This window comes from Sordaria macrospora, chromosome 2, assembly GCF_033870435.1.
Source record: "Sordaria macrospora chromosome 2, complete sequence".
In the NCBI taxonomy this organism is placed as follows: domain Eukaryota; kingdom Fungi; phylum Ascomycota; class Sordariomycetes; order Sordariales; family Sordariaceae; genus Sordaria; species Sordaria macrospora.
In genome coordinates, this window is record NC_089372.1 from 481,383 (window position 1) to 496,244 (window position 14,862).

At 52.4% G+C, this 14,862-nt stretch overlaps 4 protein-coding genes across 4 annotated transcripts; 1 reads left to right on the plus strand and 3 right to left on the minus strand.

Moving 5' to 3' along the window:
• Positions 1-414: 414 nt before the first annotated feature.
• SMAC4_05490 (uncharacterized protein) lies at positions 415-2,621 on the minus strand (the record flags this gene model as incomplete). The annotated part of the gene is made up of 4 exons (XM_003349159.2): positions 415-1,049; positions 1,117-1,216; positions 1,298-1,964; positions 2,378-2,621. The coding sequence occupies 4 exons, from the start codon at positions 2,619-2,621 to the stop codon at positions 723-725; spliced, it is 1,338 nt and encodes a 445-aa protein (XP_003349207.1). The 3' UTR covers positions 415-722.
• A 1,191-nt stretch (positions 2,622-3,812) lies between these two features.
• Positions 3,813-8,208, minus strand: SMAC4_05491 (uncharacterized protein). Its single transcript, XM_003349160.2, has 2 exons — positions 6,778-8,208; positions 3,813-6,631 (listed from the first exon to the last, which is right to left on the minus strand). The coding sequence occupies exons 1-2, from the start codon at positions 6,860-6,862 to the stop codon at positions 4,455-4,457; spliced, it is 2,262 nt and encodes a 753-aa protein (XP_003349208.1). The 5' UTR covers positions 6,863-8,208; the 3' UTR covers positions 3,813-4,454.
• Positions 8,209-8,775: 567 nt separating this feature from the next.
• Positions 8,776-10,346, plus strand: SMAC4_05492 (uncharacterized protein). The gene is made up of 2 exons (XM_003349161.2): positions 8,776-9,309; positions 9,366-10,346. The coding sequence occupies exons 1-2, from the start codon at positions 9,025-9,027 to the stop codon at positions 10,095-10,097; spliced, it is 1,017 nt and encodes a 338-aa protein (XP_003349209.1). The 5' UTR covers positions 8,776-9,024; the 3' UTR covers positions 10,098-10,346.
• A 2,397-nt stretch (positions 10,347-12,743) lies between these two features.
• SMAC4_05493 (uncharacterized protein) lies at positions 12,744-14,046 on the minus strand. The gene is made up of 2 exons (XM_003349162.3): positions 12,957-14,046; positions 12,744-12,899 (listed from the first exon to the last, which is right to left on the minus strand). The coding sequence occupies exon 1, from the start codon at positions 13,844-13,846 to the stop codon at positions 13,190-13,192; it is 657 nt and encodes a 218-aa protein (XP_003349210.2). The 5' UTR covers positions 13,847-14,046; the 3' UTR covers positions 12,744-12,899; positions 12,957-13,189.
• Positions 14,047-14,862: the final 816 nt, after the last annotated feature.

Genomic DNA, 14,862 nt, shown 5'->3' on the forward strand with positions numbered 1-14,862 from the left:
CGAACGGGAGATGAGGAAAAGAAATTTGACAACGTGAACACAACTCTGTTGAGGAAGGGACGGACATCTGGTAAACACCAGGTCCAGACTCAGGCAAGTGCACACGGCATCATCTCCCGATGTCGGTGCGAGCCCGAGGGTCTACCGGGCATTAACATCTCCGCATTGAAATCAGTAGCGATCATGTTAGGCAGTACGCGCTCCATGCGTCCTGTTGCCTAGTGCAGTACCGTGTGGACTTCCATGTAAGGGAAGAACGTCGTGCTTCAGCCAACACCCGGGCACCTCGTCCGTGATCATTGACAGCATCCTTTCGCCGAGCGGTGGAAGGTTCATGATGGTCACCTTGCGTGTCATGGTTCTTTGACCAATCAACCAACAGCAAGGTATGAGCTTGAGTTTTTCATTTGAGCTTTCAATCCCGGCGTCCAGTTCAAGCTATCGCCTACTGGACCGGAATCTCTCGCCCTCGTCAGCTGCGAACAAGTTATGCACCAACCATAATACCGATGATCAAGCAACCAGGAATGAATTTTGTCTGTTTCAACCTGCCACGCTCTAATATGCAAAGCCGCGGTCCTTTTTACCTTTTGAGCCTCCCCAGAACCCTCTATCCCACAGCAATACCCCAACAAGGCATTCCCATCCATTACATTACAGCCATTACAACCATCACCTCCATGCCTCATACATACAACAAACCCACTCACTCAGCCTCTAGTTTAGTGTGCCTTCTTCCCAAACTTCTCCCTAATCTCCTCCTCATTAAACCTCCTCGTCTTCCTCCGCAAATACGCCGCCCTTTCTTCAAGGGTCATGTTCATCTGAAACTCGCCAATGGGTACCAAGCACTTGGCCAGCGTCATGTAATCCTTCTTCAATAACCTGATGGTTACCATGAGGTAATCGATGTTATGGAACACTAGCGCGTTTTCGGCCGCGTAGGTTTCTTTCCCCTTGAGGAAGGCAACGGGATGTTCGCGCCAGTGGCGCAAAGGGTTGAGGTGGTGCGAGGTGTGGTAGCCGTCGTTGTAGCAGTGGCGGTTGGACTGTTGTCTATTAGTCATGTCCCAGCAGAAGAAAAGAAAGGGAGGGACGGGAAAGGATAAAACGTACAGCAACGTCCACCAGCGTAATACTACTCCTATAATCACTCTCCGGCTCCTCATCATCCACAAACGCATGCTGTCCCCAATTCCCCGTCATCAACGCCACCCTGAGCACCAAAAACGGCAGGACCAGCGTGAAAAGCGTCGCCTTGCCTCCTCCAGGGGCATAGTTCCACAGCACATAATACATGGCATAACTCGCATACTCCCAAAACGCCGCCTTGGCGCCCGTCACGTACCGCCCCTTGCGCATGAAGTACAGCGGCAGATCCAACCACACCAGGAAGTAAAACCGGCCGACGTACTTCAGGAACTCGCTTAGCTCGTCACGCTGGTAACGGATCGTCGAAGACAGGTCATCTGGCCCGTTACCCTCGACATGATGATGCTTGACGTGGTGGTAGTAATACGAGTTCCAGGTATGACCCATCAGGGGGTCCAGGATATAAGGGAAAATGGCGTCAAACACCGGCGTCCAGAGTTTATCTTTCGTCAAGATGCCGCGCATGTGAATGTGCTGGTGCATCATCAGCGTGTAAGTGCCGACGTACCAGCCGTTGATGACGGCGTGGAGGATGGCGTGCGGCCAGGAGAAGCGGATGAAAAGTAAGTAGAAGGCCGAGGGAACGGTGGTGGTGAAGTAGATGAGGAGGTGGGTGATCATTAGGATGTCCGTAGGGACGCGGATGAGGGAGGAGGCCCATTTTGTGTAGGCGTTTAGGACGGTAGAGGGGAGCCAGGTGAAGGATTGCAGGTCGGCGAGGTCGAAGAAGTTGGTTATGGTGGGCTCGAAAGAGAGAGATTTGGGGTCGTTGAGGGCGGAGAGCTGCGTGATGGCTTCTGAGGTGCGGGTTGCTGGAAGGGTTGTATTAGCTTTTGGTTTCAACAAGTGAGTGAGGATAGTGATTTTTGAAGATCGTGGTGGTGATGCTGAGAGAGTTGGTCGGGTAAGTGGCACGGTTGGTCAACCACACCACGGCCGGCAGTTCCCGCTCCACTGCAACGCCCAGCTGCCGGCCGCCAGCGGTCCAGACTTCTGACCCTGCCGTCTTGGCAACCGGTATGATGTCACACCCGAGACAATTGGACCAAACCGCAGGATCCGATAACGATAAGGTCAGGGGTTCATCGATTCCATCGTTGCCAGCACCGCAATGCGAGGATGTGATGTGCGACGGATGCCCGAGAGACAGACAATGTTCGCCGCAAATGCGACCGCTATTGCAACTGCGACTCCAATGGACACCGCAATGTCCGAACCAACATACCTGCTTTCCTCTGGCTAACTCCAGCAGCATCCTTATTCACACCGCCCTTCGCGCTGCCATGTGTATTTGTATTTGTATTCGTCCCCGTTGTCCCTGTTGCTTCTGTATCGCTCGCCGACGCATATGCTGAATCTGGTACCTGGGCGTCCTTCGCCTTCAGGTGGTCGCTGTAATCGGTCGCCAATGTCTCTAAGACTACGCGATCGGCCTTGGTAAGGTCGTGGGCAAAGACGAGGTGTTCCATCGTTGCGGTTGCGGTCGCCCGTTTTTGTTCTTGTTTTCGGTGATTGTCCTCGTCTCGTCTCGGTTCGGTTTGGTCCGGCGCTGGTGATGGCTTGTGGTTTGTCGGGAGAGCACGAAGCGCAGGGGAAGAAAGGCGCGCGGCGTTGCGCGTCATTGGTTCGGAGGTTCGTTCAATGACAGCTGGAATTGCTCATGCGGCGTAGATGCAGTGTTGGTTGGAGGTATGTAAGGTGCAGGCTAAAATATCGAAAGCGTTCAGAGGTTGAAACAAAGGACGATGTAGCAATCAAGACGGCCGAGCTCTGGTTCTCCAAGGAAAAGGGGCGGGGCAGAAGGGTGTAGGTAAACAGATGGACCCTGAAAAGAAAAGGATTGGAAACCCTGCAAAAGCCTGGACCCTGATGGAAGGAAATCCGACCTAATTAGGCGAGGAAGAAAGGGGCCCGGGAAGACGGGAAGGGGAAAGTGGAAATTGGGAAAGGCGGGCGGAAGTGTAAATCTTGCGGCTGGCCACAAGTGTTCCGCGTACAACGAAGCGAGGAATTGATCAAACAACACGAAAAACATTCGTTGGATCTCAGCCCTTCCTTGCTGCGCTCGTTCGTGTGGTTGTTCGCCCAAAATTTGTGGTTCATGTGGAGCCATGGTGGTCCGCCATATTCATTATCGCATCGGATAGCGCGGACTGCTGCTGCTGGCCTGCTGCTGCTATAGGCGACGAGAAAAGGGGAAGCTTATTGTTTACTAAATATGTGATGAACGGCAAAACGTTCTTCGTGGCGAGATCCTTCATTCAATACAAGCTCATGCCCAGTACAGAACAAGCTTTTTTTATGCCGGGACCGCCTTTCTTCAGTTCGGTCTCAGGGTCCTCATCCGAGATCCGACCCCTGGATGTCCGGGTTCGAACCCTAACCCTGTCCTTCCAAAGTTTTGAAGTCGCGGCTGCACAGACCATTTCCGGGCAGCGCTCCTAGTCGCACCGTTTCCCTCGTTCGACATTTATCCACTCCCATCGACCGGACACTCACCCGCTTCGGCGAGAACAAGCGACAACGTCAACAGCTACTTCTACATCAATAATTCCCAATTTTATATGTATTCACGAACATTAATTCCATTGGTCGATGGTTACGGGCCATGGCAATGCAGCGTATCACAGTCACACACAAGATGATGGTAGCAAAAAGGCGTATCGAACAGATCTCTCTTTTACAATGAAAGAAAACTAGGGTATCATCTACCTAGAATAGTACCAAGCAGTAACTCCTCGCATTCAACGCCGTCGCGATGCCCCAATGCCTTCCGAAAAAGAAAGAAAGAAAGAAACAGAAATGCTACCCGTGAAGAAGGTTAGAAAAGGAATCATACAACAAGCAAAACACACAATAGAAGCAAAGTATAAGCCCAAAGGCTGGGACAAAACGCCTGGAACTACCAGCCAAATGCATGCGCACCAGTCATGGACACATAACGGTGAGTTCCAAACCCCCTGGGGTGCCACTCCATATCCATTCGAAGATAGAGCCGAGGCCTGCAGTCCATGCCATCAAAATGCCAAAGTGAGGTCTAATGGCCAATCCAAGGGATGCCACTCCCAAGATACTGAGGTTCAAGAGCAGAAAGCTCAACCACAAGATGAATCAAGGGATGCCACTCCCAAGTTGTACCCAAGTGTACCACTACCTCTGTCAAGTTAGCGGTTCCAAGTTCCAACCGGACCGGACCTTTCAAATCAAATGGGGCCAATCAAAAGCCCACCATGCCAAAAATGCCAAAGCAAGAATGTGCCTGTTCTTGGAGCCCTCATAGGTACTCGTACCCTCTCGGTCACTCAGTAGTCGGAGTCGGACTCGTCCTCCTCACTGTGGTCGGACATGCCACTGTCCTCATCTCCAATGTCTGACTCATCGTCATCCTTAATGACCATAGCCTCCACATCCTCAACGATATCATCATCGATGTCAACCTCATACGCCATGAGCACCTCGTTGCCAAGCTCAATAGCCATCTTGCGGCTAAAAGTGCTTTTGACAAGGATATGTCCAAGATAAGTTCTCGCTCCGTCGGTGAAAGTGCTAACTTTGTCTCCATCCGCGAAGTAGTCGACCGCCAGAACGATGTGCTTAGCCAGATCGGGACGGCGCAACTTTAAGTCCTCGGACGGGCTAACGCGCCCCTCTCTCCACATCAAGACGCCGTCCTTCGGGACCGGGATGTAGACGAGGCGAGACCAGTACTGAGCGCCAAAGGTGCGGCTGTCGCCGTGGTGAGAGAAGGGAACGGACATGGCGCGCAGGCGGCCCTTGTCACCCAGCGCGGCGAGCATGCGAATGGCAAAGTAGTCAACCCCATAGGTATGGCGGGAGGGCACGGAGACGCGGTATCCGGGCGGGCGGGCGTTGATCTCAATCAACTTGCACTCGGGCCTGCCTGGGAGGAGTTCGCGAGGGTGGCGGGGGACAAGGTCGAGAACACCCGGGGCGATGTAGCGGTAGGCGTATTTCGAGTTGATCACTCTGGCTTCGAGATGGTAAATTCCCGTGTGGAAGCCCATGTTGAGCAGAATATGATGCAGAGTCTTCTTGACAATCTCTTGCTCGTCGGCGGGCAGGGCGGACGGCATGGTAAGGGCAACTGGCGAGAAGGTGTCGTGCACTGTGGCGTTGGAAGCGTCGGCCTCACAGGGGGGCTCGTCCGCAATCTCGAAGAAGAGAATCTCGCCGTCAAGAAGCACAAAGTTGACATCGATCTCGGGACCGTCGTAGAAGGGCTCAATAACTGCCGCCGAACTGTGACGCGCCGTGGCCTTTTGCACAGCGATAGCGAGGTCGTTGATATTGGCGACTTTGGAGACACACTCCGACGACCAGCCCTTGGTAGGTTTGACAATCATGGGGAAGACAGGGGTGAAGAACGGCTGGTAGCCATCCAGGGGCGCAGAGAGGAGAGTGTGAAGCTCTTGGACGCTGAACACGGAGGCTGTATGGCCGGGGGAGTCCTGAAGCATGCGAGACTTGAACTTGTCGACGGCTGTCTCGAAGGCTGAGACTGGGCCGGAGGGGAGACCAAGGCGCTCAGCAACCTTGGCAACTGTGACAAAGAAATTGTCGGACAGCGTGAAGACACCATGAATCGGCTTTCCGTATCTGTTAATCGACTGCACGATGCGATCGGTCACACCTTCGTCCTCTGTCATGTCAGTGCTGAGGAATGCCTCGCGGAGCTTGCGATTCTCAGGGGTATCGACTTCAAGCCAATGACCAGGCTCGTCGATGATGACGAGGTCAAGGCCAAGTGCTTTGGCCGCAGAATATACCGGACCGCCTGTCATCAGGTTGGGGCGACCCCTGATGAGAGCCACCGTCTTCTCCTTAATGGGATCTCCCGGCAGTACACAAGGGACATTGTGCAGCCTATCGTGTAGTTCCTGCTTGATCCAGACAAGATGCTGCTGCAACTGCTGGACTGAAAAGGAGCTGGATATATCACGCCACTGGATAACCCCGGCAGCGTGTTCGGCGAGAAGAGCAAGGTTTGCGCTGGGACCGCCACCGGTCAGCTTCCTTTGCCAACGAATATCCTGATCCTCTCGAGCGATTAGGCGGTCGTCGATGCGGGTGATGGGATACGGGCAGTCTTGGAGGCGGTGCTCCAGGAGGTTCGAGCGGACAGCAGATCCCGCGAACTTGGGAAAAATGAGTGTGAAATGGGAAATGTCGAAGTCGGAAAGACGGGGTTCCTTGACGCCAGCGCTGAGGAGCTTGATGATAAACTGGTCCAGCTGGGTTGGGGTAATCGGGCGCCCGTTAACATCCTGAGCATGACCCTTGATACCGTTGGCACCGTTGGCACCGTTATGGCCGTTGTGGGCATTGTGGGAGAAGCCATTCGGGGAGCCGCCAACAGAGACTGAGTCCTGAGGTGTCTGCGGAAGAATGACTACATGGATGACAGTGTACAAGTCACCCACGTCGGTAATATCGCAAAAGAAAGGCCTGTTGGAGGCAACTAAAAGGTCGGGTGTTCATGTTAGCAAGATATATGAAGGTGTGTAATTACCTTAAGGAATGCATCGGTTCCCCACTTCCAGGTGAAGGTGAAAACAAGGTGAGAGGCGAGAAGAGGGATAGTGAGGGGGGAGAATGAAGACGCACCACTCTGGTTGCTGAGAAAGGAGAATGAGTTCATGGGAGCGAAGCCGGGAGGCGCCAAACCCAGAAACTCGCCGATCTGAGCCATGATGTCGCTCTTGTTGATGCGATCAATAGCGCGCGCTTGGTGGGAATATTATCAGGTTGGTGTGAGAAGATCACAAATCTTGTAGGAGTGGAACGGGCGTGAGCTCGTTGGTTCTTGTTTACACTACCAATGTGCTTGATTGAATGCGCGACCGCTGTTGAGTGAGTTGTGCGAGTGAAAATGAGGAGACGATGGCGGGGTTGACGAAGCAGAGAGAGAAGTGGTTGCGCAAAAACGCGGTGGTATTTTGGCCGCAAAAATATAAACAAAGTTAAGCAAACAAACGCGCCGAAGGAAATGGAAGGATTTGGTACGTTGGGTCAAGTGAGGGGGCAAGCGAGGGGACTTGATAAGACATGAAGTTCAGACGAAGACGGCCTCGAACGATAACTGGATAGGAGAAGGGGGAGGGAAATTGACCGGTGACGCAAGACAAAGATAACGGTTGGCGACGAGCAATATTTAGGTGAGAACCCTGAGGGCCAAGGGAACCATCACTTCCTTCTGGCAGTGCTGGGGAAGGGTGAGGTGGTCCAGGGCCCCCTTTTAACAACAAGGTCCCTGGATATTTGGATCGGACGATGAGGCGGTCTTCCCGGGGGATCATGATCATGGTCAAGGCTGGACACTTGCTGGCACTCAAGGATGGAACTATTCTTGACCTCATCATCCCGGGTCTTGCGGGTATCGTGAGTCTCGATCTCGGTGCGGGAAGTGGAATACGATGAGCTGTCGTGCAATAGAGATCGACCAGATCAGCTACTGTGGGAACCAATAATGGCGGACCATGTTGAGGTATTCGTGGCTCTTGTCTTCAAGTCCAGAACATGATTCGATACCAGGAGAGGCGGCCAAGGCAGAGTAACGTATTTGAGCAGGTGTAACCATGAAAAAGAACAAGTGTCGGTCAATATGTCTCGCTTGCGGCGGTTGGTGAAATGTCTCGTTTTGTCGTACGGAAATTGTCGCAGAGTGTTGGCCAAGGAAAGAAGGAGGGAAGGAGAGGACAAAGCGGCGCCAAATGACTGAGCACCTTGATGGCCGAGCAAGTGGCTCCAGATTGCGACAATCTGATAAGATGGCTTGGCAGGCGCTACCCTACGAAAACCCCACAGGCCAATCAGCTTGTCCAATTTTGGAAAGGAAGGTGCGGATACGGGTCTGTGCGTATTCTCCCCCCGTGCCGTCACCATGAGGACCTTGATGGCCAATTCTCCCAGACTCCTTGCTTCCGTTCCTTCCTTGTGCAATAACAAATTCTTTCCACGTCGCAATTTGTTCGCATGTTCGTACCCCTCAATCGAGACATGACTGTCCACTTTTTAAATTCTCAATTAATCGGCCACCACTCCATGCAATATGTCCAATTCGTTCTGAAATGTAAATGCGCTCAACCTCACCCCGCAACACGATGCGGATGCGACGTGGAGAGAATGCTGCAACAATTCCACTTTGACGGGTGTTGAATGCTGATCTGACTCTCGAAAGTGGCTCAACGTCGGCACAATGGAACGACTACAGCTTCCAATAGGAATCATCAATTGGTCAGGCACCAATTCGAAAAGTCAAACCATGGAGTCGTGAGCGACGGAAGGCTGAAGGCTACTGGCAGGTTGGGTAACATTTCCAAGCCATCAAGGTTCTCACGCCCTCAACATTGGCGGCTCTCCAACTACGCCCTTGTCAGAATGTCCACTTCTTTTCATCGCTTCGGAGTTTAACCTGTGGGCAGCCGCAAAGTAGGTCCCCAGAGTATCCTCTTCCCGCAATCAAGGTGCCATTCTCCATCGTTCGTGCTAACCCAGTGATTTGCAGATGATTTCCACTTGGCCCATCTGTCCGACCGTCTGGTCCCCTACTTTACTGAGCCGCATCCCCTCACCGGACTTGACAGGACCCTGACGACCATTCGATACCCTTTACACTGCAGTCTGATCCTGTCCAGCCCTACGACAGCTCGCTCTTCTGTCCATTCCTAACCTAACCACGAGGCGGTGTCAACAGGACGGCTCGAACTCAGCCTTGCCCATCACCCCAGTTCAAACCGAACGAGAACCTCGCTGGCCGTGGTCCATCAACCTTCAACAACGAAGTTGCAATCATCGCTCCCAGGCAGACACCAACCCGGTTAACCCAAAGGCGCCGCCTTCAATTCCTTTAAAATGCCTGCTCTTCTCTCAGTTCTCGGGCTTGGTTCTCCAAGAAACCAGTCCGCTCACTACCTCTCCAACGCCAACCAGCAAACTCTCGATATTCTCGCCGAAAAAGTAGACATCATGGGTAGCGCAAAGATCGCCAAGGCTCAAAAGATTGCTTTGAACATTCTTGACACACACGACCAACTCAAGAAGCTACCAAACTACCGACCAGGAGACGACATCAACCGGCTGTTGGGATGTCTCGTCCGCACATGCGTCCAGATCCATCCCCCAAGCGTTATCCAGCAGGTATGTTCTCATGGCACCAGGACAATCTGGCAATGGTGATTCTGACAGCATACTAGATCCTTGAATTCCCCGGCCTCCAACAAATGCTTCCCTCCCTCCGCACCATCTGCTCCGAAGCCGAATCCTGTCTCGAGAACCACTGGGCCCAACACACCTTATCGCTCGCCGACCAAGGCCCTGACGCAGTCCTCAATGCTCTCCAGATCGATTTCCCTTACTTCCAGAATTACGTCGACCTAGCACGCCTCGAGCTTTCCGCCATTCGCGCCGCCATGTCTCCCAGTGACACCAACGCCCTCAAGAAAATCACCTTCATCGGCTCCGGCCCCCTTCCTTTGACTTCGTGGTGTCTCCTCGACGAAATCCGCCAGACATGTTCTAGCACCGACAACATTCCCACAATCACCAACATCGACATGTCCCCCACCGCCATTGACGTATCTTCCCGCCTCAACGCTGTCCTCGGTCCATGGGGCGAAGGCATGGAGTTTGTGTGTGGCGAAGCCGGTTCTTGTTCCATTAGTCTTGCAGACTCAGACGTCGTCTACGTTGCCGCGCTAGTCGGGCTGTCGCAGGAGGACAAGGAGGAGATTTTCCTAAACGTGGTCAGGACCATGAGGCCTGGTGCCTTGCTGGTTATCCGTAGCGCGTGGGGATTGAGGACGTGTTTGTATCCGGAGGTGAGCGTCAATACGGAGAGGCTTTTGGAGGTGCTGCAGCCCTGTGCGGTGGTGCATCCGTATACGGATGTGGTTAATAGTGTTGTTGTTGCTAGGGTTAGAGAGTAGGACCCTGCAAGGACTGGGACTGGAGAGATGGGTGGATGTCGGGAATGAGAGAGAGACGAGAGGCGATGAGCAAAAAGACAAAGAAACGCTGATTTGAGCGGCGGCGGTTGTGTTTCTTAGAATGAAAGAAAAGGCCTTGAAGGCTGCCGGCTGGGATCGAAAGCATGAAAACGGATGGTGGCTGGAAAATGGAAGGCAGGCGATTTGTCTTTGATGCAGAAGTCGAGAGCAATAGACTATAGAGCTATAACGAAGAAGAGATGGTGCAATGTGTGAGATTCCCTGCATTGTTCTTTCCTCTCGTCCCGTCGTCTCCTCCATTTCCTGTGTGCCTCATCATCATACCTAGCCTTCAAGGACCTACTCACCAGTGTGTTAGACACGTCTTTTTCCCTTGCATTGGGGTGAACATAACCTAATTCGCTGGAATTGCCTTTCACTCGACAAGAACCCGAATAAACCTAACAGCAGCAGCACTCGCCACTTGCCACGTCATCACTCTCACTGCCTTACTCCTCCCTAGCAACCCGAATAACAATCTTCCCAACATGCTTCCCCTCCCACAACCACTCCAACGCCCCCTTCTCGCCAACCGCTTTAAAAACCCTATCGACAACCGACCCCAAATCAACCTTCCTCTCCTCCAGAAACTCATTCAAAGCCAGAATCTCGCTCCCAGTCCCGCACAGAATCCCTTCCAAACTCGCTCTTTTCCCAACCAACCCCATCAGCACAGCAGGATTCCAATCTGCTCCCAACCCTTCCAAAAAAAAACCCCACAAGCGCAATCCGTCCGTCACCGAATTTCAGACTGGCGATATCAGCGGGGATGCTAGCGGGGCCAGTGTTATTAACCACCACGTCTACGCCTCGACTGTTTGTTAAGTCGTATATCGCGGCTGCTTGGTTGGGGTTTGTGCGATAGTTGTAGCTTTTTATCACCCCGTCAGCAGCAAGAGCGGTGATCCGGGTAAGTTTTTCGTCGGAAGACGAACTGATGATGGGGGTAACGTTCTTTGCCGCCAGAGCGAGGAGGAGAGACAAGAGGGAGACGCCGCCTGTTCCTTACAGCAATACGGACTGGCTTTTTGAAGGGGAAGAGAGGAGGTGGGGAAGGCGGAGGGAGGTCCATGCTGTTAGGCCGGCGCCGGGGAGGGTGGAGGCCAAATTTTTTTTTTTTTTTTTTTGCTATTAGCCAAGGTACCTGTACCGACGTATGCTCGCCTGAAAGACGGACGGGACGCATGGTCGCATAAAAAGGGTAAAGGGGGTGGGGGAAAAGAACAAACCTCGTCAAAAGACAGATAATCTGGGAAAGGAACAAGACTCCTTTCGTCAAACACCCCATACTCCCCCAACACACCATCCACCTCAGCACCCAAAGTCTTGGTCAAGGATTGCACTTCCTCTTCTTCATCTTCCACCTTATTCCCCTCTCCCTCGCCGCCACCACTACCCTCAGTAGCAGGCCACTCCCCAAAACCCGCCCCAACCATCGTCACCACCCTCTCGCCCACCTTCACCCCCTTAACCTTCCCTCCAACAGCGACCACCACGCCCGCAGCATCCGAGCACGGCACCCCGCCTTCTATCGCACCCGCTTGATTGACGTATGTCCCCTTGAGGATGGCGACGTCGCGGTAGTTAAGTGATACAGAAATGATTTTTAGGAGGACTTGGTGAGGCCCGAGGGAGGAAGGGTCGGGAAGTGGTACGGTTTTTGCGGTAAGAGAAAAGGGCGAGTTCTTGGGAGAGGAGGAAGAGGAGGAAGAGGAGGAAGGGGAAGGGGAGGAAGGGGGGCGGTGGTAGGATAGGTAAGTCGAAGGGAGGGGAAGGGCGATGGGTGCGGTTCAGAAAGTGGTTGAAAATGAGGTGATAGAGGTAGGTATGCGTGCTTGTCTTGTGTTGGATGTTTCGGTATGGGTAGTTTGGCGCTGTTGCTTTGAGGATCATTATGGCCTGAACCGGACGGAGAAATGATTGAGAGAGAAAGGCGTTGTTATAGCTCTTTCTCAGATCTACCATTTGCGAAGTGTGAAAGTCATCCATATCCACGCCTTCGGTATTCGGAACCCTTCCGATCACGAATTCGGTCGGCCGCAGCGGCCGGTGGTGTTGGTAGAGGTACCTTGTGTTGGTTTGTTGATGTGCCTCGCCAACAGCCTCATTTCTCATATACCACCACTCTCAGAGCTCCATGTTAAGGCCATTCGCCTATGTGCCCTTGATTAATGTGACCGTTGTGCTTGTGCTCGCATTCGCGGAAAGTTGCGAACTCTGGGCTGTAATTTCTAAGCATCCCCCGCAAACGGCTCGGACTTGAAAGTCATGTCAGTCAGTTGGTTTGCGGCCTCTCACGTATCACAAGGCGCGGCGGGTCAGCGGGAGAGCGGGAGCGACAGATGGTGTGATGTTGCATCTTTCCTCCAAGTCGTGATACCTTCCATTCTTTCGAACCCAAGACAATATTACCAAAAAAAGGCATACCGCTTCGGCTCACTGGATTTGATTGTGCTCAAACCCCCAAAATACCGGGTATACCTGCTTCTGACCAACCTGCTGCTGAGTTGATGCGGATCGTAATGTTCTTGGGACCGACTTAGTGGCAGGATTGGCTTGAGGAAAATCAAATCGAGTGAGAGGAAGCAGTATCTTGATAAGAATGCGCGGTTGGAAGCAATTTTTGACGGGGGTTGCTGGGATGCGATGATGGCCGATTATGGAGGAACTGGGTGATGGCAAGCAACAAGAAAAATATGTCTATGATCGCAACAAGTCTATCTGTATCTCTATGTCTATACCCTGCGGTATCCGTTAGCATAAGGGAATTCTTCTTTGATCAATGCCAGATGAACATACCTCTAAACTCCGTCTATGGTCGATCGGGGGGTACCATGTCCAAGGCCCCTTTCTATCCGTCTATCCCATCTATCTACCATCGTCTATCCATCTATCCGTCTATCCCAACCATGTCTATCCTTCTATCCCGTCTATGGGTATTTTCCTCCTTTCCCCCTCCTTCCACTCTCCAGTATTGTCCCCATGCATTCTCCTTTCCTCATCTTTCCCCAATCTTTCCCCGCTAAACCCAATTACAAGTTCGACTTCAACATAACAAACAAACTATCACACCTCGCCAGCTCCACCTCTTTTCCTTGTTCATCCTCAACCAAAATCACCGCCTCAGTCCAATGCTTCCTCCCCTCGACCTTCGTAATCCTGGCCCTAACCATGATCGTGCACGGCGTCCTCACTGGCTTCGAAAACTTGGTGTTTAGGTACGCCGTCATGAGCGGGATATCCTTCATCTTCCTCTGCTTCTTGTTCTGTGTGAACAGCTGGCCTTGCACTTCATCGAGAATGGTCATGACGATGCCGCCGTGGCAGACGCCGGGCCAGCCGTTGAGTTGGGGGCCGAGGGTGAGGAAGGAGAGCATTTCTGTTATGAGTTCCTGTTCTTGAGCAGGTTGTTGGATGATGGTGATGTAAGCGGAAATTCCATCTTCCCTGTTGAGTGTCTGCGAGATAAGAGTGTCGCCGTTGTTGGGCTTGGGGCGGCGGGTGTCGGATTGGTTGATGATTAGGTGTGGTTGCGAGAGGTGCTTGGCTACCCAGGGGATGGAGCGGAAGTGGTCGATTTCCATTTGTTCTGTTTTGGGGGTGGTGGTGGAAAAGGACTTCTTTTGTTTTTGGGAAGAAGAAGAGGAAGCCATTGTGGCGGTGGAGGACGACTCGGTTTGAGGTCTCATGTTGCTGCTGATAGAGGAAGCAGTGTGTTGGGCCCGGATCCAGTTCTTGTTGACTGCTGGGATGAAGCTAGAAAGTGAATAAACAAGATGGGGTTTTCCAGAGTCAGCTTATGGTGTTTGCGATTCATTCGTTTGCATATGGTCTTTTCTTGGGGGTTGTCGTTAGTGAGTGTTGTCGTCGATGGTGGTCCCCGACTCTCCGTTATCAATGACCGACCAGGACCACAGGCCCGCTGTTGTTGTCATTACGGTGGGTCTTGGATAGTGAAGGGGTTGCCGCATGCCGAGGTCCCTCTGAGATTGGATAATTGCATTTGATGGGCGATCCACTGCCCTATCATCCATGACGGTGTGTTGGGCGTTTGCCAAGATGTGACATTTTTCATTTTGTAGTCGCAATGCTAAAAAACTAACCTCGAGATGGTGTTGTTTCTGGCCATGGGAAAAGCACATGCGCCACTTGTCAGGCACCGTCTGATGGTTTGCATCCGTCCCACGTTGCCAACGCTCTGCAGTCTGAGCGCAGCGGTCATTGCCGAAGAAGACATCTGCAGTCGGGTGGCAGTGGCAGTAGGTTAGCGCTGTTAAGTGAGGCTCTTGTTTAGGGTTCTTTTAGCGAGCAGCACTATCAGTATCAGAGTCTCTCACCTTGAAAAGAAATAACGTCGTATCGTCTTGACTTAACCAACACTAAACAAAGTCTAAAAAGTCAAAAAGACGCATTTCTTAAAAATCCCGTTCAGGAATTCTTTAACGTTGCAATATTCTCCGACACGGCGGTTCGGCCTAGTTGATCTCCCGGTCGCTTGGCTTCGGCTCATGTCCAAGTCCACTGATGATGTCGCATCGCTCCAAGACTCCCTTCATCCACCGCCGGCAGCGATATCCTCGCTTAGGTCAGGTACCCGCTTTGTGCATTGAGACGACATGTGGTTGGTTCAAGATTTGGAGCATTTCGATGATCCATTGATTGATGTTTAGAAGAGTCAGTGACTTCTCGAACAATCATCAAAGGC

Coding starts and splice junctions, on each gene's coding strand:
- SMAC4_05491 (XM_003349160.2), bottom strand. CDS start 6,862: ATGGCTCAGATCGGCGAGTTTCTGGGTTTGGCGCCTCCCGGCTTCGCT. Junction 6,632..6,777: donor CTTTCTCAGCAACCAGAGTG/GTGCGTCTTCAT, acceptor CCGACCTTTTAG/TTGCCTCCAACAGGCCTTTC.
- SMAC4_05493 (XM_003349162.3), bottom strand. CDS start 13,846: ATGAGACCTCAAACCGAGTCGTCCTCCACCGCCACAATGGCTTCCTCT.
- SMAC4_05492 (XM_003349161.2), top strand. CDS start 9,025: ATGCCTGCTCTTCTCTCAGTTCTCGGGCTTGGTTCTCCAAGAAACCAG. Junction 9,310..9,365: donor CCCCAAGCGTTATCCAGCAG/GTATGTTCTCAT, acceptor ACAGCATACTAG/ATCCTTGAATTCCCCGGCCT.